Genomic DNA, 26,726 nt, shown 5'->3' with positions numbered 1-26,726 from the left:
ATTGTTTCACATTGTTTTGTAGTAAAATAATCATTGCATTTAACATTGATTTTACTTTACAGGTCTCTATCCTTTGTGGGTCTCTCACTGTGCATCACGGTAATGTTCATGACCTCGTGGTATTACGCTTTACTAGCTATGCTAATTGCTGGTATTATCTATAAATACATCGAATTCCGTGGGGCAGAAAAAGAATGGGGAGATGGCATCAGAGGTCTTGCTCTCTCCGCTGCACGCTATTCCCTCCTGAGGTTGGAAGAAGGTACACTTTATTCTTTTATTGTTTATATATTTTGTAACTTATTGGAATATTTCAAAGTTAAATTTTATTTACCATGTTGTAACTTTTTTGAATTATGTTAAAAAGAAGATTTGGATAACTGGAATGATTGCCTGCAGTTTCTTACAATGTAATATTGTCTACCAAACCAAAACTAACCTAACCCAGTATGATTATATAATCCGGTGAGAGCAAATTGGGGGACCTTTAACAAGTCACCGGCTTCCTGTCCTCATCAGGGCCACTAGAGTGTTACTGGCCCTCAAGTAAATTCAGGTAAATTCAGGATTAAACCCATCCCATCTTGCAAGTGTAATGGGTATTTATCGCCAGTACACATAACAGTTCCTCAATCTTCTCTGTACATAAGACCTCCATTAAGGTTTTATGTACAGTACAGTACTTTTTTTTTAGCAAAAGCATAAGCACTTTATAAGTATTTTTGCCTTTACAGTATTCCATAGTTAAAAATAATTCTGATAGTTGGAACTTTACCTATAAAACAAACAGAAAAGTACATTTATGGTTTATTCTAAAATGTAGTACTGTCTGTGCTCGGTAATCTGAGTTATATGGGACCCACCCCCCCCATTCAGGTTAGCTAAATTTCTTGCCAGCAATATTCAAAAATTAATACTTGTATACAGTATTCAAAAAATGTTGAACTTCCATCAATAATTTGTAAACCATAACTCCTGCTGTTTGCCTGACTATTCTTGTCATTTACCTAGTTACTCCCACAGTTTACCCAGTTACTTTCCAGCTGTTTATTCAAACCGTGCATATAACCTTTTAACTTGAATTTCTGTCTGGATTAAAAAGTCAAGAACTTTAACACTAATTCATGTGGTTTACATGAAGATTCGGGTTACTGGCATTTGGATTATCGAGAATTTACAGTATTTTTGTGGAAGTTGCGTACAACAAAGTGGCGGTTGGAACGTTGTTTTCTAGATGTTTGCTCTTGATTAGTAAAAATACTCTTTAATTTTATACACATAATCCCCATATTTTGTCATGTTTTCAATTATTTGTAATGGCTTGTTTGTAAATTAAATGAAATGGCTTTTGATTAAACTATGCATACATCTACCTACATATTAGAACATAAAACACTAAATACCTCCTGATTTGTTTCTAGATTTGTCTACTGTGAAATCAAACTCTTGCCGTATGTTTTATTAATGATTGCAATCTCAGGATTATATTTGATATATTTTTGTCTCTCCAGGTCCACCTCACACCAAAAACTGGCGTCCTCAGATTCTCATTCTGGCAAAGTTAACAAAGGACTTGGTGCCCAAATACAAGAAGCTATTTACATTTGCTTCACAACTAAAGGCTGGCAAGGGTCTAACTATAGGTGTGTCTATTATTGAAGGAGAGTATTCAGTAAGTGTTATCCAGTACTGTTTACAATAAAATCTATGCTAGTTGTATATATGTAACATTCTAGTTCTCTGATAGGTATGATCTGCTGCTCATAATGAAGACTTGTCATGAGGACTTGTGAATTCACGTTTTCCTACATACTCATACTGTGTCGGCACTTGACTCTTCATAGTGTGTATGACTATATTTGTCAGCTTCATCAAGTGTGTGCTCTGTTGCCTCGTGTACTATCGTTTAAACTATTGATCTAGAATTATACTTCAGATATTCACTTTCATATAGGCCTGGCATCATTATTGTAGGCAAACTAAACTCTACAAATAAGAAATATGTGAACACAATGAGATCTTGATCACATCAAAGGGGCAGGTTATAATAACAATAATTAATGTGTGTTCTGTGAAGACTGTGTATGCACCACCTGTTTACAAGTGTGGAGAATGGCTTTGATGATTGTAAATATGGTAAGTGAAAAATGAAGCAGGTAATCATGACATGGAAGCATAGTTACATTTGTGTAGCATGTCTGATTATGACTAAAGTAGTGCCATCAAAGTTCTCAAGGTGAATTGACCTAGGCCATCAGGTGTTTGTAATTATAATTAACGATTCCATTTAGTATAGCGATTACTAAACTGCAAAGCATTTAAGGTAAGATTTAAGAGGTCTACTAATAAGTAGAATAATAGTAACTCTTGTATTCCTTTTATTGTATAACTTTACTATACTATACTATGGGCGCCTGACAGCTGAGTGGACAGCGCTTCGGATTCGTAGTCCTGAGGTTCCGGGTTCGATCCCTGGTGGAGGAGGAGACAAATGGGCAAAAAGGTTTTCACCCTGATGCCCCTGTTACCTAGTAGCAAATAGGTACCTGGGAGTTACAGCTGCTACAGGCTGCTTCTTGGGGGTGTGTAACAAAAAGGAGGCCTGGTCGAGGACGGGGACGCTAAGCTCCGAAATCACCTCAAGATAACCAAGATACTATTTTTTTCCATGAGAATGTCCCCATTTGCTTTTGTAGCCAGGGTAATGATTCCACCCAGATCACTGCCAGCACAAGAGGTTTCTGGCCAACTTTGAGCCCCTTTGAGACAAGTATCATTTTAAATTGAACTATTATTTATGATAGGAAGACCAGTGGAGAGCATTACTTAGTCTACAAAAATAGACCACTTGCTGTGACACCAAAGAACACATCACTCAGTACCCCTTCCAGAAGGCACTACAGGCTCACCATAGCCCATGCTACTTGGAACTTTGTTCCAGGTAGCGAATCTTTAACAACGACAACCCTCCAGAAGATCATAGAGACTGAAAGAATAATCCAATTTTTGCTCTAAAAATACATAATTAACAAACTGTCGAATTCTTCAACTGCTACCAGATGTCGGCACTAGCTAGTGCAATAGTTATACCCTCAGTTTGTGCTTGGCATCCTCCCATGAAGCATAGCTCTGCAGAGGCCAGTTCCTTCAAATTGATATATTGTGTGGGATACCATTCATTAGTGTTGGCTTCCTAGTGTCATGCCAAGTCATTTTGTTTGTCATGGAAGCTTAGTTTCAAGGTGTCTGTGTGACAAATGTTACGATCTTGCTTGAGCCTTTTGTGTATACTTTGGCTGAGGAGACTTGAGTATGTTAGCTAGGTTACCCACTTCACGACTAGTACTTGTAGTCCCCTGCATTTGCTGGTGTGGGGCCTTAGCCGCTCCTCTTGTCTTATAAGGAGTATGTGGAGCTTTTTAGTCCTCATGACTTGAGAAGTCTCACAGTAGTATAGTGCACTTCTGTCTTTCTTGGATGAGGGCTTCAGTCATGGTAGTGCTATTCTGTCAGTGGCAGGAGTTTCTCTTGGTACCAGGATTGATATATGCTTCCCCACTAGCCTACACATCCTTAAACTAATGGAAAAGAGTATATGAAAAGATACTTGGCTCAGTGGAGCTCAAAGTCAACCAGAGCTTGGCATGCTAGATCTATGGCCCTTGCTAGGGGAGCAACCAACTTAGAAAGGAGTTTTTCATTCCACTTGATGCCTTATTTTCCATTATATATGTAAATATATTGGAAGGTAATATTATGTAGTAAATATTAAGTACAGTAAGAGGTGGTATGGCTTTCTATTACACTATTTCTTACTTCACTACAGAAAAGCTATGGAGAGTCGCATGCTGCCAAGCAAAGCTTGCGTCGTGCCATGAATGAAGAGAAAGTGAAAGGCTTTGTTGACACGTTGATTGCCAAGAACATAACAGAAGGCATTAGTCACATGTATGTATTTGAGGCTGTTTCAGTCTTGTTAAATTGCAACTTTAATATTTTCATGAGTTTTGGTTTGGTATTTGGGTTGCAAGATGAATTTATTATTGGCTAATTTTTTATGAAATAACCTAAACAGTTTTTGAAAGGAATTGATGACTCAAAGTTCGTTGTTTGCCAAGAATATTTTTGCTTCCCTATAGTTAATAATTATAGTGTCGTGGATAAAACCCCAAAAGAAGAGCAAAAGAAAGGACTGATGACCAGTTTTCTTCCCACTTTAGGCTAAGTTTTCCTTCCTCATTAAAGTGAGAAATGAAGTACAGCGTATGCGATTATAATTATATTTTTGCTTATATACTTTTATATTGTTTGCAGCATTCAGACTTGTGGTTTAGGTGGCATGAAGCCCAATACGGTTATTTTGGGATGGCCCTACGGATGGCGGCACTCGCCAGATGAGCGATCTTGGAGAGTTTTCCTTGACACCGTTCGTAATGTGTCCGCGGCAAAAATGGCTCTTCTTGTCCCTAAAGGAATCAATTTCTACCCAGACTCTATGTCAAAGGTAAGATTTAAAACAAAAAATATTAAATGATTCCAAAATTTGACTTCTCATTTTAAGGTTTACTGAATATTTTACCATAAAGAATTTCTTGGGAAAGTTGCTCATCTTTATTATAATAATTTAAAATAAAATTATTATAATTTTATTTCATAGTTAATTTACCACACATATATATGTAATGTACAATATATATAATATATTTATACTTTTCACACCACATTTAGTGGTCAGTGCAATTGGGAGTCAGGCATTGAGTGAATTATTAACATAACTGTATATATATTGTATGATACATACTAATACACTCATAATAATATTATGAGTGTATTATTAACATAATACACTCGCTACAGGCAGCTGTTGTGGGCTGCATCCTGGAAAAGACCAGTCATTGTTCTAGGGAGACCTTAAAAACCTAAGAGACTCCCTGTTCCCCAAGTGTGAAGGTCCAGTACCGAACTGTATGGCTGACAAGGCCTTTGTTTACTGAATAAAGTCATTTCTGTGTCAACAACTTTGTCAAAATGTTGATATATTTGTGCTTCAGGTATCTGGCACAATTGATATCTGGTGGATTGTCCATGACGGAGGGCTCCTGATGCTGCTTCCCTTCCTCCTCCGCCAACACAAGGTACCGTAAATGTCAACCACGTCCATTTGACATGTTAAAGATAAATATTTTTGTCTGACATAATGATAGTAGTTAAAAAATACATTAAACTTCTGCAAGTTACTGCTGATTATGCATTTGGTAATTTAGATATTTAAACAATATTCACCATAATTTTTGGTAATATAGTATATATTTTGTAAATTAATTACAATAACTATTAAATTTAACAGAATTTACTGGTAAATACTTAAATTACAAATAAACGACAAATTAAAACGAGATGAGTATCAGGGTGGCTTCCATTATCATAAAAACTGGTGTTGGAGCAGCCAGCTGACCCACTCTGCCTCCCTCCTTCCCCCCCAAACTAGGGAGCAAGCTAGCTCATGCTATTTTCATGGATTTTCAATAGTTTATTTTAAGTGTTTAGGGAGTGTTTTTTGTGTTTGAGGCTGTGGTCTCATTTCTACTCAATCAGTGGTCTGTTTTGTTTTGCTGACTTTCTGGGTGCCTTCCCTTGGTGGTGGTAAACATGAATAAATTTACATCAAGTTTTTCAATTGTGCCACTGCTCCCGGCGCCTCTCTAAGGGGGCCAGATTCTGGCTCGGGGTCCCTGGTAGGTCAAATAAGAACTCTGCAAAAGATGGCACCTTGTAGTTTGGCACTATATCAGTATAGTAGCTTCAGAGAGCCTCCAGGGCTCACCCAGAAATTGACATTTCATTACATTCAATGCTGGTTTTTTGTGCTTTGAAACTGCATGCATTCAGTGATTGTTCATTTAGCACTGCCCTTTCACTGACAGAGTAACTTCTTTGGTGTGTTCGGGAGTTTCCCATTCGAGGCCTGGTTACTGGGATGGAGTGCCTTACCTCGGGTATTTCAAGGGTTATCTGACTCCTCCGTTTAGGCCTGTGATTGTGGGTGTTCAAGCCAGTTATGTTGGGGTGTACTTGGGGCCTTCTTTATATGGCACACTGAGGTTGCCATTTGCAGACCTAGTCCATTCGGCTATTTTTGGTTTCTGTTTTGGCAAGCATCCCCAGTGCCTGTAAGCACCTGTCAGGCATATTATCAACAGGCCCTAGTATCTGACAAGGTCAGTTATCCATAAATGATGGCCCATTGAGCCCACTCTCACCAATTGTGAGTTGGTAGGGTGTTCGTCACCTTTGCTATATGGTGACGCTCATTCTTTCTGCCTTCCCCATGCTGCCTGTTTGGTCAACAATGCCTACTTATAACCCTGAATCCTGTGGGATTTGTTTACCATGAGTTCTGATTCCCTTATTCTGCTTCTGAGGTGGAAGCATATCAGTCAGCTGTCACCTTACTGGCTTTGTTTTCCAGCTTCAGCATTTAAGGCTTTGTGCTCTGATAAAGGCCCTGGAATTGCCTCATTTGGTGTTTAAGGACCCAGAAGTTGAAATTTTGGTAACCTCCACCTTGGCTCCTGCTGCATCTCCTCTTCCATCCCTGGTCCAAGTCACAGGCAGGGTTTAGCTTGGGATGTAGCTCAGTAAATCCAGGGGGTTGCTGCTTCCTTCTCGAGCATAAATGCAGTTGAGCCCCTCTAATCCTGCCAAGGTTATGAAATTCTTTACATCTGCATGCTTCCTCTCTTCTTTCTTCTTGGGACAATGCCTTTCTCATTCATTTGGAGAAGACTTTCTCTCTGCCCTGGAGCTTTCGTGATAGGCTCCAAGGGAAGGAGGTTGGAAACCTTAATTAGGCCCTTGGATGCTCTTTGATTCCTCTTGGTATTTTATTCTGTCCAAGAGGGGGTCATAAGCTTATGGGAGAAGGGTCTTCTTATCCTGGGGCCCTTGGTTGTGTGCCCTGGAACCCTTGGGCCTTGGTTTTATGCTCTGGGTCCTCTTCTGAGGGTGAATCATGACATACTACAGTGCTAGTACGAGATGCACTCTTGCACCAAGTTATGTGAACAAATACACGCTGGAAAGCATTGATCGAAATGCCCCATTTATTAACTGAACCAAAATGAGTTAATCTAGTTACTCAATGAAACCATATGTACTTTATCTGATAAGTTGTACTATATTTTGACTTATTCCTAAAATCTTTTGCAACCCAGGTATGGAAGAACTGTAAAATGCGCATCTTCACTGTTGCTCAGTTGGAAGATAACAGCATTCAAATGAAGAAGGATCTCAAGACATTCCTGTACCACCTGCGTATTGATGCTGAAGTGGACGTAGTCGAACTGGTCAGTGTACAGTTATTAGTTTACCAAATTATTGAATAGGTATATAGACTCTTAATCCTTTCATTTGTTTTTGTCAAACATTTTAATTCAATCTATAGAGTAAATATAATGGTTTATGCTTTTTACATTCAGCATATCTTAAGTACAGTAAAACTCAAATTGCTCTGTAAGTACAGCACATGAAAGTCTTTCTGTCATCATATTTGGAAGCTTTTTGACATAGTGATGTGCTGTGTCATGTGACTAGGGCCATGCACATTTGGGTAGGATTGCATACAAGAAACTGGCACCAAAGGCAACTTTGGTGCCAACAAAGGTGAATGTTTGGCGAGTTTAATTCTATATAAACTCTAATACGTCTTTTAACTTCTGGCAGATGGACAGTGATATTCAGACCTACACTTACGAGAGAACACTGATGATGGAGCAGAGAACGCAGATGCTAAAGGAACTGCGTCTCAACCGCAAGGAAAAACTCAATATTGTGAGTACTTTTCTAATAACGTGCCGTTAAATTAGATTTTTTATTGTAAATAACAATATTTATAGTTTTGTATTATAAGAGTTCGTCACTTGCCCAGATGTGTTGCGTTATATTCTTGGAATAATGTTTATATGTCATCTTGATTAAGATTAACAGGATTGTTAGCTACAGTACATATAGATATCTTTTGTGATATGCAGAGTCTGATTTATAAAATTTAAGTACAGTTACTTATCCATTGTCCATCAGTCATCTAGTGATTGTAATGTATTAGTTATGGCTGAGGCTAATGTACAGTACTGGATAAATATCCCAAAATTGCAAAATGTCATTTTGTACAGATACAGTATTTCACGTGGCATGCGAGAGGCTATGGTTGTGACGGGAACCGCTGCCATGCACTGGGACAGTGTTTATTTTGCTGGCCTCATAGTGCAGATATTGAAGGGTTCTTGGTTTAATTAAAAAATATGAAATATATCTTCAATATATCAGATAACAATAGTGTTATTGTTGCACCAAAGGTTTCAGTAAGCTGCCTACATAATAGGAAGCATGAAGTGTTGACTTTCGAATAAACACTACACAACAACCGAGCTGACAGTGGTGTACGTGCCACGGCTCTCACACCGTTTGCTTCTGTCTAGTAGATGTTGCCACCAATCATTTTGCCAAGGTGCTTAATTTCAAATACAAAAATATAAGATATATACAGAATATTAAGTTGAAAACGAGTAAAAATATTGGTTAAACATGCCATGTGTGTGTATACAATGCCTAAGACTTCACGAAGGGAGATGTGGGTAAAAAGATTACCTTTATTTACCTTTCTTAAGGTCTCAAGAAGGTGTAATGTAAGGCAGTGCATTGTCTCTCCTATTTGTTAAGTGTTACATACTGCATTTACATGGCATATCTGTACCAATATTATTTATCTTTTAAATATACTGTCTATATTTTATTGTCTTTATACATAATTAAAGAGCCAAGGTGGGTTTACAGCAGTTTACATTATAATGCACAGCACTGCATGACTAGCTGATGCAAACTCCGAGTACAGTACTCATTGGTATACTATACTATATTGTCAGGGATAGGAAGTCCCATGTGCTTATCCCTTGTGTGCAGGTAATGCTGTACACCAATCCAGTTGCTGGCATAACCCAGTAGTATTTAACCAACCTGAGTGACAGGCACATCATCAACCATGACACGCTCTATGCGCATGAGGATAACAGATCAGATAATGGATAAGTTGCTATACTTACAGCTATCACTCTGAAAAAGACTTGTCATATTTTGTTATGCTTAAAAGAAAATGCAAATGTAGATAGCATTACATAGTACTGTATTAGGGTTCCAGTACACTAGAATTTTGTACTTGGCGGACAGGAAGTACCCAGTACAGTATATTCATAATAATAATAATAATAATAATAATAATAATGTAGTTTATAAGATATACAAAGAAATATGTCAAAGTTACTTATTAGGTACAACAAATTCCATATTACAGTATATAAAACCACTAATTATGCACAGCATTTTTGGCCCAAATTATTTAATGAATTTATTTTAACATTTTTTGGTTAAGGAACTTTGAGCATTGCTGCCAGATATAGCAGCAGTCTTTTGGGATAATAAGTAATATTCAAGTTATTGTTTTCTTTAGTTTCTTCACAATAGAATGGACACCTTTTACATTTGTTTGGTCCCATTCTCTTAAAAAGTCAATCAGAAGATTGTAGTTTCAGTGTTAATCACTCCTATACAATGCATATCTCATATGTAAAATTCATATTAATATTTTTCATCTTTTATGTAAGGCATGATATTTTTAAAGCTAAGAAATTATTGGCAATTCAGTATTATTAAATAATTATCAGTTGTATATTTTCAGTAGTATGAATTATCTAATTTGTGAAATGTTAGTTTAAACCTCATTCTGTATAAAGCAGAATAAGCGCAGGTGTTGATAGACGTTTAAGAATAAGCGCAGGTGTTGATAGACGTTTAAGAATAAGCGCAGGTGTTGATAGACGTTTAAGTACTCCAAGTTTGTAAAAGTAAGATATTGTACATACAAGAGCATATTACTAATGTGCATGGCTTCTTGAGTGCTTTCAGGAGAGGCTTGTAAGACAATATTTAATGTACAAATGTATAAACAGAGAACACACTCGCATATCAACCAGTATACTACAAAATTAGGATATCTTTACACCCTTTTATTGATACCTGTAGCAAATCTTCAGTAATAAGGGAATATTTTATTTTAGATGAAATGCTATTGACTGGTATGACCTATCCACCAAGTATTACAAATTCTCTAAGCAATTATAGATATATAATTATTATAAATTGCATTCGTCAAATTATGGTTTTTCATCTCTTAAGTCAAAATATCTTAGATGATCTTTCCTTGACTTAAGGATGTGTGTGTTTCTTCACATTTGTTATTGATCCTCTATCTCAATTTACCATGTCTTATGCTATCACTCTTCCCTCCTGTCATGCGGCCTTAATAGTCGGAACTAGGGTTTGAGGCTGCCAATATTGAGGACAAACTTCCCCTGGTGTGTGATACTTTTGATTATGTATGCCTTTACCGTGGTTTGTCTTCCACAAGCCGTTCACTTGGTCTAGGTAGCGCATGCTAACACGAGAATATGCATGTATAATTTTGAAATTTAGTGACCCTTTTTTGGATTGCACCATGTTAAGATTGTGCAGCAAGTAGATTAGATCATTAACAAAACACTCGAGTAAAATAGATTTGAAGATCTAAGCCAGAAGTTTTTTCAACCCATTGGACCTAATCCTGATCATTGTTTTGTTATATTTAGATGCATACACTTGCACTCACGCTTGGCACAAGAATACACTTACACTAACACAGAGGGAGCGAGTTTAAAATGCTAGAGCCGAGTGATATACGGTAGAAAGTAAGAGATATTGTTGCATTGTAAGTAACAAAACTAGAGGAGAGAATTCTGAAGGACGTGCTATTTCCAGAAAGTTATTCAACTTGGAGATGAAGTAGAAACAACAGAAAAGGTAGAGGGGTCAAAGTGCAGGTGAAAAACCACTTAAGCATACAGTATATGAATTTAATATTCGATAATTCGTGATGAGTGAATATTGTGGCACTGGTGTTCGAAAACCAGACACACAGTTTAATAATCCTAAATACCTACAGCCCACCAACAAGTAGCACATGAACAAGAGAAACAAAACCACAAACTTAATAATAACTTGAATGACTGGTAATGATCAGAGTGTTAATATAATGAGATGGTCAAGGCAAATTAAAATGTTGGTACGGGTGATTTTAATAAAAAATCAATAGATTGGAAGTTTGAGGCAAAAATTGAAAAAGTATAATAAAAGTTTATTAGATTTAATGAATAGGTAAATTTGTGAATCATTATTCTGAAGACATTTGTGTACAAACACATTAAACAGGCCACGTGAGTAAGGAAACAAGAAATTTTACCTACTGTACCTTACATAGCCTTCCCGGTTTGGTGCCTTCTTTTGATAATTACTTACTTACTTACTTTTGATAATTACTTACCTACTGTACCTGCCTTCATTTGGTGATTGTGTCTTGTTTTAAAATGAATACAACATTTATTAGGAGAGAAGAGATTGGTTAAAGGAAGATATTGAAGAAACTTGACTTGAAATTATTGTGTTGATGAATTACACGAGGTGTGTAATGGATATAATTGCTAAGATTTGTTGTTAGGAGAAAATTATTGTTAGCAGAAAGAGCTAAGCTAGTACGACTAAATACAAATTTGGGTGCTGTCGTTAAACAGTACTGTACTCTATATATCACAAAATTTCACCAACATTTGTTTTACATAATCTTTGTTTGAAGATTGTGTTTACTAAATACAGTATACATGAAATTTTATGGAATACACTGTATAACTAAAGCACCCAATTTTTCCTTACCAAAACATCACACACAATTTGGTAAAACTGGACTGGTTCAACAAATATTGTGAGGGCTGGAGATTTAAGGAAGGAAGAAATGAAACCAAACAAAGTTACCTGACCCACTATGACGCAGAGAATAAGTCACAATGTCATGGCTGAAAACAAGTCTCCGTGGTGTAGTGGTAAGACACTCGCCTGGCGTTCCGCGAGCGCTATGTCCTGGGTTCGTATCCTGGCCGGGGAGGATTTACTGGGCGCAATTCCTTAACTGTAGCCTCTGTTTAACGCAACAGTAAAATGTGTACTTGGATGAAAAAACGATTCTTCGCGGCAGTGGATCGTATTCCAGGGACCATAGGATTAAGGACTTGCCCGAAACGCTACGCGTACTAGTGGCTGTACAAGAATGTAACTTGTAACAAAAAAATAACCCGATCACACAAGTGAAATGAAATGACAGTGATGATGTTTCGGTCCATCCTGGACCCTTATCACTTCCTGGATCCTAATCGTCATAACTGTAACACATTGTTATAACCTATTATAGTAACTGTAACAACCTATTAAATGTAACAGTTTCCGTGGTGTAGTGGTAAGACACTCGCCTGGCGTTCCGCGAGCGCTATGTCATGGGTTCGTATCCTGGCCGGGGAGGATTTACTGGGCGCAATTCCTTAACTGTAGCCTCTGTTTAACGCAACAGTAACTCTTGTATATATCTAAAAAAAAAAAAAAATTATATATACAGACAAGAATGAAATCATTACAAGGTAGTGAGAAGGAAGGAGAAAAGAAACTTTGAGAAAAGGAATGCAGACAAATGCAAAGTGGAACTCTTGCCTTTTTCTGTAAATTTATTGAAAGAAAACTGTAAAAAATTTAAATTCGGAGATAATGTGGGGATAACAAAGTCATAGAGACAGAAGAAAAATGTGCAAAACTAAATAAAAATGTAAAAAGAGTATACATATAATGTGAGTATTTTACAGAACTGGACACATTTTGGACTTGTATAGTATAGTACACTGTAGATTACCTAGATTACCAAAAAATTTCAGTACACTACCTTACATGAAAAAGGTCTTCCTGATGGGATACAGTCATGTGTACATGTTTTTGGACGATGCTAAGCTACTGGAGTGACTAAAAGACTTTGACAGCTATCATGACCTTCAAATTGACCTAGACAAAATAATTTCATAAAAAAATGCATGTGAATGAAGTTTGGTGTGGACAAATGCCATGTAATACAATGCATAATAAATCAAACCAGGCCACATTCAACTTATAAATTATGCGAAAAGATTAAAAAACTAGAGCAAGGAAAGAGATTTAAGGGTGGTCCTTGTCTCTGTACCTCCAAAAATATGTAGGGAAAATTTAACAGATGGTGCAAAGACATACTACTAAATGGCTTCTAGAAGTGAAAGGCAAGAGCTATAAGGAAAGGCTGGAGGCATTAAATATTCCAAAGCTAGAAAGTAAAGAGCTAATTGATCACATATAAAATAGTGACAGATATTGAAACAGTTAACAGGGAATTTTTTAAGCCTACAACTTCAAGAACAAGAGCTCATAGATTCAGTCTAAGAAAACAAAGGTATAAAAAAAAATATAGACGTTATCTTTTTTTTAAGAGAATTGTGCATGTGGTGGATGCCAAAATCACCCAACAGTTTCAAAGCATCATTTGACCAAGATTACGGGTAAAATGGGACACCATGAACATAGCTCTCATCCTGTAGCAACTCCTAAATAATTACACTTGAGGAATTACACACACAAACATTTACATAGACAGCACAATTATATTTCTACATATGCACATGCAGCAAAAGCTAAAATACCAATCACTTTCTTGGAAAAGTGGTAGATAGTTTTGAAAATGGTTGGTTGACACAGTCCATGGATTAAGTGTAGGCTGTACACTCAAACCTGAAGGCTGTGACTGACGAGATCATAGGTTGTGCGTGTTGCCACTGTGTCTGCTTGTTGTCTTATTGCACCTCCTTACTCCTACTACAACAGTAGCTCACCTCGGCAGATGGGTTAGCTGGTGTTTCACGTCTCGCACGGAGACATTTTCAATAACACGTGTAGCTCATAAGGAACAAACGCCACATGCTGCCCAAGAAGAAACTGTTTAATATGCTTATATGTTGAAGTGTGTAAGGTTTTGTTTAATGTATGCTTACACTTTATGATTAACAAAATTAATATTTGTATTGTGTAAACTATCAGCAATGTCTTTGTCTTCGTCTCTTTTTTTCTCTCTCTCTCTCTCCTTTTCCTCTCTCCTTTTCCTCTAACCTTTGTTTTTGTTTTCTCACACTGAGATAGTGTAGGTTCTCACTCCCAGGATCATCTAAGGCTCCACCATGCAAGTTTCTTGGGCTGTAGTTTACACAAGACAAAGCAACATGATATTGTCTTCACATGGCTTGCTACTTCCTCACCACATACATCCACACTCAAAGTTCACTTTTACAAACACTGATACATGGTTGGAGCACGTTAAGTGAGAAGGTAGTGGATGGCAAAATGTCAGTGATTTCAAAATATTATATGGCAAAGAGTACTGGGAAGATGGAATACCACGGGCATAGCTCTCATCCTGTAACTGTACCTAGGTAATTACAGTTAGGTAATTACATACATACATACATACTGTAAAAATACATACTACATATGTATGAATAATCACAGTGAATGGGAAAAAGAGTGACACATTTTCAATATGGTTCATTTTCATTTATTAAAATAAGTGTTCTTGATCTTTGAATAATGAAATAGCTAGATTGCTTTTAACCCTATCAACCTTTGTCTGCTACTGACAAAGGCCTGATAGCATCAAAAGCACTCTAGCAAATACTAGTACAATATTTCACTATTCACATGTGGTTATTTTGCATATATACTTACATGTGTTGAAATCACAGAGCTAATTGTAGACAATACAAACTAAAGAGTGGCCTTTGTAGCTAAGGACGCCTTTACTTAACATACCATCGAGTTTACCACTTTTTTTCAAGATGAGCAAACAATAAATCTCCAGTTACTTATAAGCCTACATCTTGGGTTAGGTACACAGCATGTACTTAATTAAAGCAATTACTCAAGTCACTCCCAAACAATGGTTAGCTTTTAAGTACATTACATTTCCTGAACCAAAAATTGCTTGAATATTTTAACAACAGCTGACACATTAGCACTTGAGAGGAAATGCATTTGAGACATAACTGATGTCTAAGTGAGTGAGCAACCACTGTAAATGATGAGCCCGCAAGCATTGTACCTCATCTGGTACACGAGTATAGAAGGGTTCTGCAGCACAATACTCACTGAAGTCTGCTCACAAATGAGAGGTCCTGGGTTCACTTCCTATGGCAAGACACAGATGTTTGGGTTATGTTTCCTTCACCCTGATGCAGCTGTTCACCTGGTAGAAAATAAGTACCAGAGAATTAGACAACCATTGTGGATGATGCCCTGGAAGAGGTTAGTAGATGGCCTAAAGGAAACCTCAATAAGTCTGACTGGTTTCCTGTCCTTAACAATGGGAGCCGTAGCATTTCTTGCTTGTATTACTCTTAAAAAAAAATGTTGGTAAACCCAACCCAAGTATTGGGTACTGGTATCCTGAGCTACAATATTTTGTTACATCTTGCTTCATTTTTGTGTCATGATACTCCCCTAATCTTTATTTTATAGTCTCTATCTTCATTTTTGTAGAATTAAATCTGCTTCTCATGTCTCTTATCATGTGGTGTGAGTCTACCCTTTGTAATCTTTCAGTGGTTCCTCTCCTCTTGTTAATCCTGCTCATGGAAATGTCTTCTTTGCTTGTTGCAGAGTTGGTGGGATACATGTCAGTCACGTCCATAACTCTCGTTATTCTCTTGTATCCTTCGTCTTCCTTGATCTATTTATTCTTCATCTTCCATATTTCTATGTTTAATCTGTTAAACAACTAAAATAAGGTCAATTATTACTTATGATTTTAAGCTCATTTTCTTAGATGTTCTTTATACAGTATAGTGTTTATTATTGTATATAATACTCTCTTAACTTTTATGAAAGTAATAACTTGCTCCAGCACTTGCTTAGAGAGCTCTTCTCATTAGCTCTTGTTTACTAATATTATGTATTACTTTCTTTGAAGGTTATTTGCCTTTTCTTAACAATAAAGATTCTGAACTTTTTTTGAAATAAATGATTATAGGTGTGCCTTCATTAATGTCATTTAGCTGAGACTAGAGTATGGTTCACTTATTGCTAAGAAAAGATAGATATATGAGATTAGGAAGACTGTTTATAATTACTATATAGTAGCATGAAGCTTTTTACTCTGTCCACAGATTGAGTCAAATAGCCTCGGGGTATGGTATTCTGCACATTTCTCTCCTATTACTCTAATAGAAATTGTTTGTACCTATTAACATATATAAATTCCATAACTGTGATTAACACATTTCAGGATTTTGTATTATTTTCTTAAGTTTCAAAATCATTTTGAAAAGACATCAATGTATATGGTTATACTGTATGTGAATCAGAATTCTGAATTTCCTCAGAATGCTGGTATCAACTCACCACAGAGTAGATTATCAAGACAATCAAATCAAACATTATTGAAGTATTAAAATTTTTAGTACTGTAAATGAAGGTTTTGCCATTGGAAAATACTCTTTATTTAACAGTAATGAAAAATGGGATAAAAAGTATATTATTGTTTTTATTTGTTAGTAATTTCTCTAGTTAACTACAATACTTTTGAACTCAGATCACCAGATATGTAAATAAATAAATAAATAAATGTTTATTTAGGTAAGGTACATACATACAAGAGATTTTTACAAAACTTGCTAGGTTTATAGATAGAGCTGGTACATACAATGCCTAAAGCCACTATTACGCAAAGCGTTTCGGGCATGTGTACTGCATGAGTTTATGCTCATAGAAATGTAGAATATTACCACGTAAATAGTGTCCTCTTGGTCAGGGCTTCAAGGTGTGTTAAGATGCGTGGTCACACCAAAACCATCGGATTATGGAAGAAGAGAAGAAAAAAGTCTCATTTTCCACAGCTAATATTTTGTCTTAAGCATACACTATAAGCACATTGCAATTTTAGTGGGATAATGAATTATCATATTTCAATAAGCAATGTTCTGGACTCCTAGCATGTAAGGTGCAAACTTGATCTCACTTCCAGAGGGGTTTAGGAGCATTGTTCCATTATAAAAGGAACACATTTTGTCACTGTCAAGGCCAAGTGCACATTAGCTTTTTATTCCTGAGCATTGGGTCTTTATTCTTAGCCGAGCCTCATTCTAGGCGGGGGGACTGCTTATGAGGTGGTTTCAGCTTTATGGGCCCAGGCTTTCCCTGCATTAGTCATTTTCAGCAGGTGCTTCATGTTTGCCCCCGTCTCCTTCCTTGAGGTTAGTCTGGTGTTGTGCAGCTGGCCCTTGGGATCTCCTCCCTTTTCTCTGGGCACTGAACCATCTAAGGGTTTCAGAGTCTAGAGTTAGTGATTCTTTGGATGAGGTTAGACCTTCTCTGAGGACTGCCCCTTCCATTTCAACGTCAGAGGTACAGTAGTTGAGCCAGTATTTAACGCTAAGGATCCATTGCCTTCTGTTTCTCGGAGGTACTGTGGCTACGATTTTTCCCGTGTGGAGATTTTTCTGTCTTCTGAGTTTGGTGTGGGTCATGGCTCTATCCCGGAGCCATCATTTCCTGGGGTGTCCAGGGTTGGGGAGGTATCCATAGGAGTGTCATTGGATGCACTGTGAACCTGATTGGTTTTTGGTTCTCTCTGTAGCGAGATATTATCTTTATCACTGCACTGTGCAGTGTGCCTTAAGGTGCTCAACGGTAGTGTGAAAATTGTTTAATTTGGCAATATTTTAATTTTTTAAATGTTTTTTCACTTGTGATTTGAAATGAAAAATGTTAAATTTGGCAATGCACTATTTTGATATTCTCATTTTTTTAAATTTTTCAGATAATGTTAATGATTCACTAACAATTGCATCATGAATTTGTCACATAAAACAGGTGTGCAGTGCAGGGGTTAAGGCAGACAGTTTGTTGTACTTGCCTTTGATGATTAAGATGGCTCCTCAGTGGGATCCCCCACGTGTAATTTCTGGTTCATTTAGAATGTTCAGATGTGTTATGTGTGGAGATTTCAGAGTTCCCATCTTTCGCCCTCGGCGGCACAGGCAGATCTGTTTCGACTTCTTTGGGATTAGGATCTCGCCTTCTTGATGGACTCATCCTTTTGTAAATTTGGTCACTTCTTTCTAGTTGAAGTATGAGGTTCCTGATTCATCCGAGCATACAGACAACCCTATCATTTCCTTAAGAGGTTTGGCATAACTTTTGCTGTACCTGAATACTTGAGTGGCATGAGGCATGTATGATCTTTTAGGCATTCCCGAGTGGTGCCTCCTTTGTACTGTTGCAGGCTTGCCTGTGTGCACTATCTTTACCCTAGGATGTGGGCATGTGATGGCTCTATCTTCAACTGCATTTGCTTAGTTTCTAAGCCTGTTCTTACAGAGGATCATAAGGGATGTACACATTTGCCCACTGTTTTGCATATTTGGGTTGTCATGGTGCTTTTCTCTGACCAGCACCAGGGGCAGCCTGGATGCCTTGTCTGCTGTGCCTGAGCTTACGGCCTTGGTACCTTTGCCTGGGGTCTGAGTTGCTGCTCAGATTGATTACTTCTCTCTTTCAGAAGCTGTAGTGGGTTTCTATGGTGCTTGTTTGTCTTGCCTTCAGGCTGTGCTGGTCACATGCCTTAGGTTTGGCTTGGTTCTTATCCCTTTTCTTGTCCTCTTCCATTTTTACCACTTTTGTTTCCCGAGGATGCTGTGTCCTCAGTTGTTCTTGCTTCTCGGGGAGGGTGAGTTTGGGGGAGGTCCTCTTCTGTTATTGAGTGGGGGTAGGTTTCCAGAGGGGTCAGATTTGCAGGTCGTCACACTTTCATTGTCTTTTGCTCCTTCGTGGTGTTGCTTTCACAAGTTGCAGAGGGGTGTATTGGCTTGGTGCTCTTTGCGCTGGCCCTCTCACAGTTTTTTCCCTTTTGATGCTGCCATAGAGGGACATCTGGCTTGTTTTGCTTCATTTATGATAAATGTGTTTTTGAGATTTAGATAATTTCCATGGTTGTCCCAGCCAGATTTATTGGCACCTGGGGGTAGATTTTTGGAGAAAGGCAGACAGACCAACACACAAGTTGATCCAACTAAGAAACTTCCTAATACAGTACGGTACTATTGTATAAATTTCACTCGGCAACAACACCGTTTGGCAAATATTTAGGAAAACAAAAATTGTGGGAGTTTGGATAAGAATAACTTAAGAGGTTGCAGTGTAAATGTTGATTTACACTGCAATATAAATGTTGATTTTGGTATAGGTACAGTACTAAGAACTATACAAATATAAGAATTGATATATATAGTTGCATTTGTGAGACAAAATGTTTGTATAAACAAGAATTCAAAATATATAATTATCGATTGGCATCATAAAAGACCTAAAGGGGGTGCTAAACTCTTGTACTATTTTGGACGTCTTGATATTGAAGTATTTACGGCCGTTAATATAATGTCAGATAATCGACTTGGTGGTGGAATTGCCATTGTTTGTCCCATGTGAAGCTTCTTACTGAGTTCCTCTTAAGTTTACTTTTTTCAGATTTTGCCTGTGAAACATTTACAGCAAATTATTTGTAGTACAGTACTTATTATTGTTCTGTTGCCTCCTTTGTTATTTTAGCTCAATATCAGGCATTTAATTTGATATTGGCTGTTAAATAAATGTTCCGTTTTCCTTCTTCATCTTTTGGTTCGACTGCATTTGGTTATGAGGAATGCTTAGTGAAATATTTATTGCATGTTAACAGACTGAAGTTAGTGTTTTGTGGCAAATTAAATCAAATCATTAGTTCACTTAAGATTTCAACACTTGTTAAACAATATTTTGAATTGTTTTGTATATCATTAATACATTAACATGGTAGATGTTGATGTGCGCGCATTTCAGTGTTGTGAAGAGAATTGATAATTATAGCTTTATATGATAGAAATGTTACTGTTTGCTTCATAATCCATGGCAATAGAGGTATTGATATTCAGAACCATCTTCATTTTCAACAGAAATAAAATGTATAAGTACCAGTGTCCATTACCAACATATACTATTCCATTATTTTCAAATTAGATTCAAAAGTACTGTAATGCTTCTTCTGAAAACAGCAATACCTGTGTGTAATTAGTCAAGTACTCATTGCCAGCCCCTGTAGACACAACTCCTCAGCACACTTGCTCAGCGCACTTACCTACCGAGTCATCATGGTTTCATGTGCATAATTAAATTCTTGTGCATAATGAAATTGAAGTAAAAATATTTGGAGCTAAGAATGCCTTTTATATATTTTAATACACATCTGGTTATATCTAAATTCTCTAATTTCTGGGGGTGGCTGTTTCAGTAGTTCCACTGGAGCTTAAGGCACTAGTACCATACAGGCTCTCAATCTATTAATTACTTATTTATTATTTATTTATAAATACACTGTACAAAATGTAACAATGTGTTTTGAAGTTACATACATTGGTGATTAAGTGGTACATTCTTGCAAAGCCACTAACATGCATAGCATTTCAGGAAGGTCTGTACCAGGTTTTAGGCTTGCGAAGGTTTGCCGAGAACCGGGGCCAGGATCTGATTCTCACACAAGCAGAGGGAGGAAGGGAATCAAAGAGCAACCTAAATCAAAGGAAAATTCCCAGAAATTTACGGGTAAAATAAACGAATCGCTGCTCTTTAAGAAATTAAGTTAAGAAGACAAGCAAACATTAGTTGGCAAAAGGTAAACAATACTTCGGTCGTCATTTCCCCACCAGGTGGCAGGTCAGGTCAACCAGCCACCACCAGGTGGTAGGTCAGGTCAGGTCAACCAGCCACCATCAGATGGTAGGTCAGCTCAATAGATTTGCCATCCATTCACAAACCTGGTAACATCCAAGTCATGCCTCTCATTCCAGGACCAATCTCTATTGTTTCCAACCAAGTGGTGTTTCTTTTGCTTCGGACATTGACTATAAGGATGGGCTGTGCTTGCTTTATAGTTTAACTCATGACTGTTGTGTCTGACCAACATTGGATGTCCTTGGTTATTATTTTGCTTTGACTTTAGGTTTGCCTTCCAAGATGTCTGCCTACATGTCCCTTCTCATTTCAGAATTATCTGCTTTGAGGAGTTTGGGTTCCTCTTCTGTGGATTGATTTCTTTAGTCCCCATGCTTCCAGGACTTGGTTGCTAATATAAAGTTAGTTGATGGGAAGTTAAAGAAGTCAATTGTATGCTAGTGTGTGTTGTGTCTGGCCCGGTCTCTTGTGTGTTTGTGTGTGTGTTGTGTCTGACCCTGTCTCTTGTGTGCATTGTGTATGGCCCAGTCTCTTGTGTGTGTTGTGTCTGGCCCTGTCTTGTGTGTGTGTGTGTGTGTCTTGCCCTGTCTTGTGTGTGTGTGTGTGTGTGTCTTGCCCTGTCTTGTGTGTGTGTGTGTTGTCTGGCCCTGTCTCTTGTGTGTTGTCTGGCCTTGTCTTGTACCTGGTAACCTGAGCTACTATTTGATGGCAGGTGGGTGAGTTGGCACAAAGATTGTTTACCTGTTGTCAACTGTATTTTGTCTTTTTTTTTAATTAATTTTTTTGTGAGCAATGACTTGCTTTGTTTCATCTGTGACTTTCTGGGCAATTTCCTCTGTTTTGGGTCACTCTTTGATCCCATGCTTCCCTCATTCCTATGAGAGAGGCAGATGGTGATCCTGGTTGGCTATATGCCATTGTAAGTCTGGCACCTGATTTGATTGGGAGGCTCTGTGGTACTAGTGCCTTGAGCTTCGGGCAGCTGCTGAGGGAGCACTCTGAAAGGTGCATTTCATTTCATTCAAAGCATTAATTTTCAGTTTATTTGGCTATGGAAAAATTAAAAAGAGCAGAAATGGTCATAGTTGCTCTCATTGTTAAATAAATACGTATTGCAGTCCAATAAGAAATGTCCTTGTTATCTTATGTGCTTATTTAAATAATGTACAAAATAAGTAACAGGAAATTAATGTTTGTTAACTTTGGCTAGTCAAAATATCATCACACACTTAAATTAACACTTTCCTTTGACAAATAAATAGTACAAATTATCACTTTGTAAAGTTTGTATACAGGCAATTAATTTCTTAATATTTTAATCCAAGAGATTTTATAAGGTGCTATTTTAGCACCAAAACAGATAAATATTCTGCCTGGCTTTGTTTTAATATTAAATATTATACAAGACAAACATAAAGTCAGTTCTTGCTGTGTAAAATATACGCTATTAGAGAATTCATTTTTAAAAATTGTCTCCTTACATTAGAATTTTTTTGAGTAAGTTCTCTGTAATTTCTGAAATTGTCGAGCAAAATTTTTTTTTGTAAAGTTAATAATTACCTCGGGCATATTGAGAATAGCAGTTTTCTTTTTTTCTAAATTAAAACCCAGCACAGAATGTAACTAATATTGATAATTTTCAAGCTCACAGCTTATGTTCTTTCTTTCAGTTGACATTATTACCACCATCATATTGTATATATTATGTTGTTGAACCTCAATGAACAATCAAACTCACGAGCTACAACATTTGGCTGTGTTGGTATTATCAAGTGTAACGCTCGTGTCTTTAGGGACCTAATAATCCCAACCTGACTTGTATACATAATACTAATGTTCAGTATCATCTTACGGGGGGCAAAAATGGAGTTCTTTGTACCAGCTGTCATAGCAGGATCTTGGTCTGTCTCTTGAGTCACACTTGTGGAAACTACAAAATTGCTATGTGAAATTTCTGAGAATTGTGTTATTTGTGATTTAAGAATGCAGATGTGAGAATATGGGACTTGTGTTTGCCTTCTACTCTACAAGTTGATCGTTATAACAAAAATAATTATCTTGGAGAATACTGTATAATGTGATTTACTGTTATATGGATGCTTCAAGTGAGTTGTGTACAGGGGTCTGTGGAATGGGATAATAGTTGGTTTAGAGGTAAAGTAAGAAGAATTTCAAGTATAGAAGGAACATATTAATTGTTACATTTGCAGTGCCTTGTGTATGTTGTTACACCTGATGTGTACTTGTTGTTCTATTTTTTGCAACATTGCACATTCTGATCATTTGAGTCTATTGTTTGTGCAAGAAGTTAAGAGCAGCTGCACTTCGGTGATGAATGAATCGGTACAAGATGTCGTGTACCACTGTCCTAGGGCCTAACAGCTCTGGGTGGTGAAGATGGCCAGTGACTGAAAAATTTGGAAAAGATTCTGCTCATGACATGGTGCCTAGACTCTTGAAAATAACTTAAATATTCTGTTCAACCTCTCCTAATATAGCACAGATTATTTTCAGGGGGTAAAATATCAACATCGTTGAATTATCGGTTTTGCTCCGAGCGCGTTTAAATTGATTATTCCTCAGACCTAACCACCACGCATCGACTGCAAGATGTATTTGAAAATCAAATGATCTTTGTTAGAGAAATGTTCTGAAAAACATTGCACTATAAATGTGATGTATAAAATTTGAAACAATAAGTACTCTATTTGAGAGCTTTTACTGCATTTTGATATTAAAATTAACTGGATACTAACTTAATTTTGGTACAGGTGTATTATACATATTCATGCATCAAAATGATGGATAAGATATTAATGGTTGTGTGCTGTGGGTGTTGTTGCTTTTGTTCTACAGTGTTTAGCAGGATGTGTTGAGTGATATTATGTAGAGATTTATGTACAGTTTCTCTGCACTCCTGTAATTACTTCACATAATGACAAACCTTTAATGCACTACGTTATCACTAAATTTTAATTATAAGTTCTTTCCAGCCAAATAATTGTTTCCCTTCATCATTATCTGTGATATAACCTGTAAGCAGGTGTCAAGCACAATGAAATCTGAAACTCAGAAGAAGATAAGCTAGCATTTTGCTCCCTTAACAAAGCTTGTACGCCTTATAGTATCTAGCACGCAATACGTTGGCGACGAGATCAAAGTTGTGATGTAAATACAGCCAGAGGGCTAAACCCTTGTGTTAGTGAAGTAATATGCATGTTTTGATGTAAATTACAACCTCTGCTAAAATACTCACAACCTCTCTCTCTAAAACATATTTGTCTGTAATAGAATGCTAGCTGTATATTATATTGAAAATGGGTATATACTAATAAAATATTACAAATATTCAGATATTCACAATTCAAATAGTTATATTATTTAAAGTTGTTATACTTAAGAGTTCCGTAAATGTAATAGTCGAATGTTGTATTATCATTTTGATATTGACTTAATATAATGACAATGTATTTCTTGTGTTTGTTATGAATATTTGATTATAACAGGTTCAAGCAATTGTTGACCACCATCACCCGACCGGTGAGCACTCGGCCAGCAAGGTGCGCTTCAAGGAGGATGAGCCCGCCCTCGACTCTGATGCAGAGGCAGAGATGGTATGCTTATCTGGTTTATGTAGATTTTTGTGTGTACAATGTTATAAGTGTATATACTTGCGTGTTTGCATTTTTTGCATACACTGCTGGACTGTATCTGTATTTTACTGAGGACAGAACTCATGAGAGCTCCAGATGGATAAAGTTCTAATCAAATGTGATGAAGAAAAGGACCTTGTGGTAATCCAGCCCATCTTCCTGTTTAGGTAGTACTTATAGTAACGGTGGGGACCATCGTACGTGTATTGATGTAAAAGGCAATTAGAAAGTAGAAATTGGTACTGTTGAATTTGGACAAACTGGAAAAGTTTTTGTACTTTTTTGGTGCACAGAAAACTTAACCTAACCTAACCTAACCTTCCTAGACCTAATATAGTACATATAGGTGTTATACTAGGCCTAGGAATATTTAAGTTTAGTTTTAGCTGTTTTAGGACTTAATATTATGTGGTTGTTTTTTTCATTGGCATCTTGTGCATAATACTGTTGCCTCTTATTGTGTAGTGCTGGCAGAGCTGCTGCTGTTGGCTTTAACATAGTTAAGTGTAATGGCTAGTCAAATAAATTTAAGCACATTTAAATATATTTGGAATTTCTAAATATATTTAGAAATAAACATATTTCTATTTATACTACCTAGTATAAATTTACCTGCCAAGTAAATTTCTGTAGCTCTGTTCCGCAAGTTGTCTTGAGCTTTTTTTTTTACCTCCGGCCCAATCATGCATCTCCTGAGCCATCATGGTCATTGGACAGGGTCCTCGATCATTTCGCTTTCCTTAGGTTCACGTCTGGCTCTTTGGTCCAGTAAAGGCAATGTTTTTACTGGCTCTTGCCTCCAGTTTTAGGATTGTAGGCTTCATGGTCTTCTCCATAGGTGTGATGGATCTGCTCTTTTGGCCCTAGTATGCATTTGTTTCATTTGCAACCTTCTCGTCTATTTCTAGCAAAGGCTGAGTCGGTGGGCTTCCAGAGGGGTTCTTTGGTTATTGATGCTTGTCGATTCAGCCAGAGGTGCAATTGTGTGTGTCCCATGGTGGCAAGTTGTCTCTACCTGCTTACAACTGCCTCTGCTTCAGTGGACGCTCTTTGGGTTGATCTGGTCTTCTTGGTCTCTGTTCCAAGGCTCATATTTCTGAAGTTCTTCGCAGTGTCATCAAGGCTACCCAGTATGCAATCTATCTCTGAGCCCATAATGTTAACAAGTATGCTGCCATTATAGCAGTCTTTTCTATTATGTCTTGGCTGGATATTCAGGCTCTGGAATTTTAGTGAACTAACAGGGTCATGGTGGCCAGGTATTTAGTCAATGTCCCTGGTTGTCTTGAGTCCTGTGTTGCCCTGGGTGGTGTTTCTTGGCCATTGGTCTCTACTTCGACTTAAGTCTGACTACTTAGAAGCAGAGACTGCTGCCTCTCCTCTCTGGTAAGTTCCTCAATTTTTCTCTGTAGTTATTCATAGCTTTTAAGTCATGTGAACACAGCAGCTATCTGCAAAGGTTGGCTGACTTTCTGGATGCTTTCCTGGTGAGATTGTGGAACATCATTTGCTCTGCCTTATATGATGGGACTAGGTTCTAGATTCTAGGGGGACTGGTCCCAGGTGGGCTAACAGAACTCGCACAATAATTGTGATGTAGAATGGAGCAGTCTCAGTGGGATGGGTACAGAGAGCCACTGGGGCTCTATTAGTATTAAATACTAAAGGTATAAGAATAGGAATTGTTGTTAATGAATATAGAATGTGAGTATACATACTGTGAGTGACTTGTAAGTTGAGGCACATAACCTCTTCCATAAAATTAAGGTTTGTCTCGAAGAAAAAAATATTTCCTTGAAATTAAGGGTTTAATGAAATTGGTTTCCATTAAATTAAAACAAGTTATGCAAGACATTCTTTGGCTGCTAGTTACAATTGGCTTCAACATACTAATGTCTTACCTTGTATAATTATTAAGGAGTGATTCCTCAAAGACTGGCTGTAATTTCAGAGTGGAGCATCTGAAGACACTGAGAAGAAGACCAGTAAAAATGAAAGTTTTAAGAAACTTCTTACAATCAAGCCGTACGTACATCACACTTGTTTCTTTAGATAATAAGTGAATACAAAATATGGAACTACCTAGTTAAATTAATCATAATTGAGAACTGTTTGCTTCAGTTGTGAACAAAGTTCAAGAAGATAAATTAGATTTTTTATTAGTGTTTCTATATTTTGAAACTTAAATTTTTTTTTGTGGCATAATTTTTAATTCTAGCAGTGGTATGATGAAAATGGATACCTACCAACACTTTGTATAAGGTGTGTGTGTGTGTGTGAGTCTGGTGTTTAATGTGTGTGTCTGTGACAGTAACCAAGATTAATCCTCAAACGGTTCAGCTG

General features: G+C 37.2%; 1 protein-coding gene across 12 annotated transcripts in view; it reads left to right on the top strand.

The window, feature by feature from the left end:
* Window positions 1-26,726, top strand: part of kcc (solute carrier family 12 member kcc) — a 364,064-nt gene that overhangs the window by 320,458 nt on the left and 16,880 nt on the right. For 8 of the 12 annotated variants that reach the window (XM_069309523.1, XM_069309520.1, XM_069309521.1 and 5 more), the window contains 10 exons: window positions 63-262; window positions 1,512-1,672; window positions 3,827-3,948; window positions 4,315-4,504; window positions 5,052-5,135; window positions 7,215-7,346; window positions 7,723-7,830; window positions 10,359-10,406; window positions 24,237-24,344; window positions 26,335-26,408. In XM_069309523.1, the coding sequence (XP_069165624.1) occupies window positions 63-262; window positions 1,512-1,672; window positions 3,827-3,948; window positions 4,315-4,504; window positions 5,052-5,135; window positions 7,215-7,346; window positions 7,723-7,830; window positions 10,359-10,406; window positions 24,237-24,344; window positions 26,335-26,408 (1,227 nt within the window). Of the gene's footprint in view, window positions 1-62; window positions 263-1,511; window positions 1,673-3,826; window positions 3,949-4,314; window positions 4,505-5,051; window positions 5,136-7,214; window positions 7,347-7,722; window positions 7,831-10,358; window positions 10,407-16,136; window positions 16,233-24,236; window positions 24,345-26,334; window positions 26,409-26,726 lie in introns of those variants that run through there. The other 4 variants (XM_069309522.1, XM_069309518.1, XM_069309525.1 and 1 more) reach the window with 2 other exon arrangements.

This window comes from Procambarus clarkii, chromosome 65, assembly GCF_040958095.1.
Source record: "Procambarus clarkii isolate CNS0578487 chromosome 65, FALCON_Pclarkii_2.0, whole genome shotgun sequence".
Lineage (NCBI taxonomy): Eukaryota > Metazoa > Arthropoda > Malacostraca > Decapoda > Cambaridae > Procambarus > Procambarus clarkii.
Note: the sequence above shows the minus strand (reverse complement) of the source record. Positions and strands in the feature narration are given on the sequence as shown.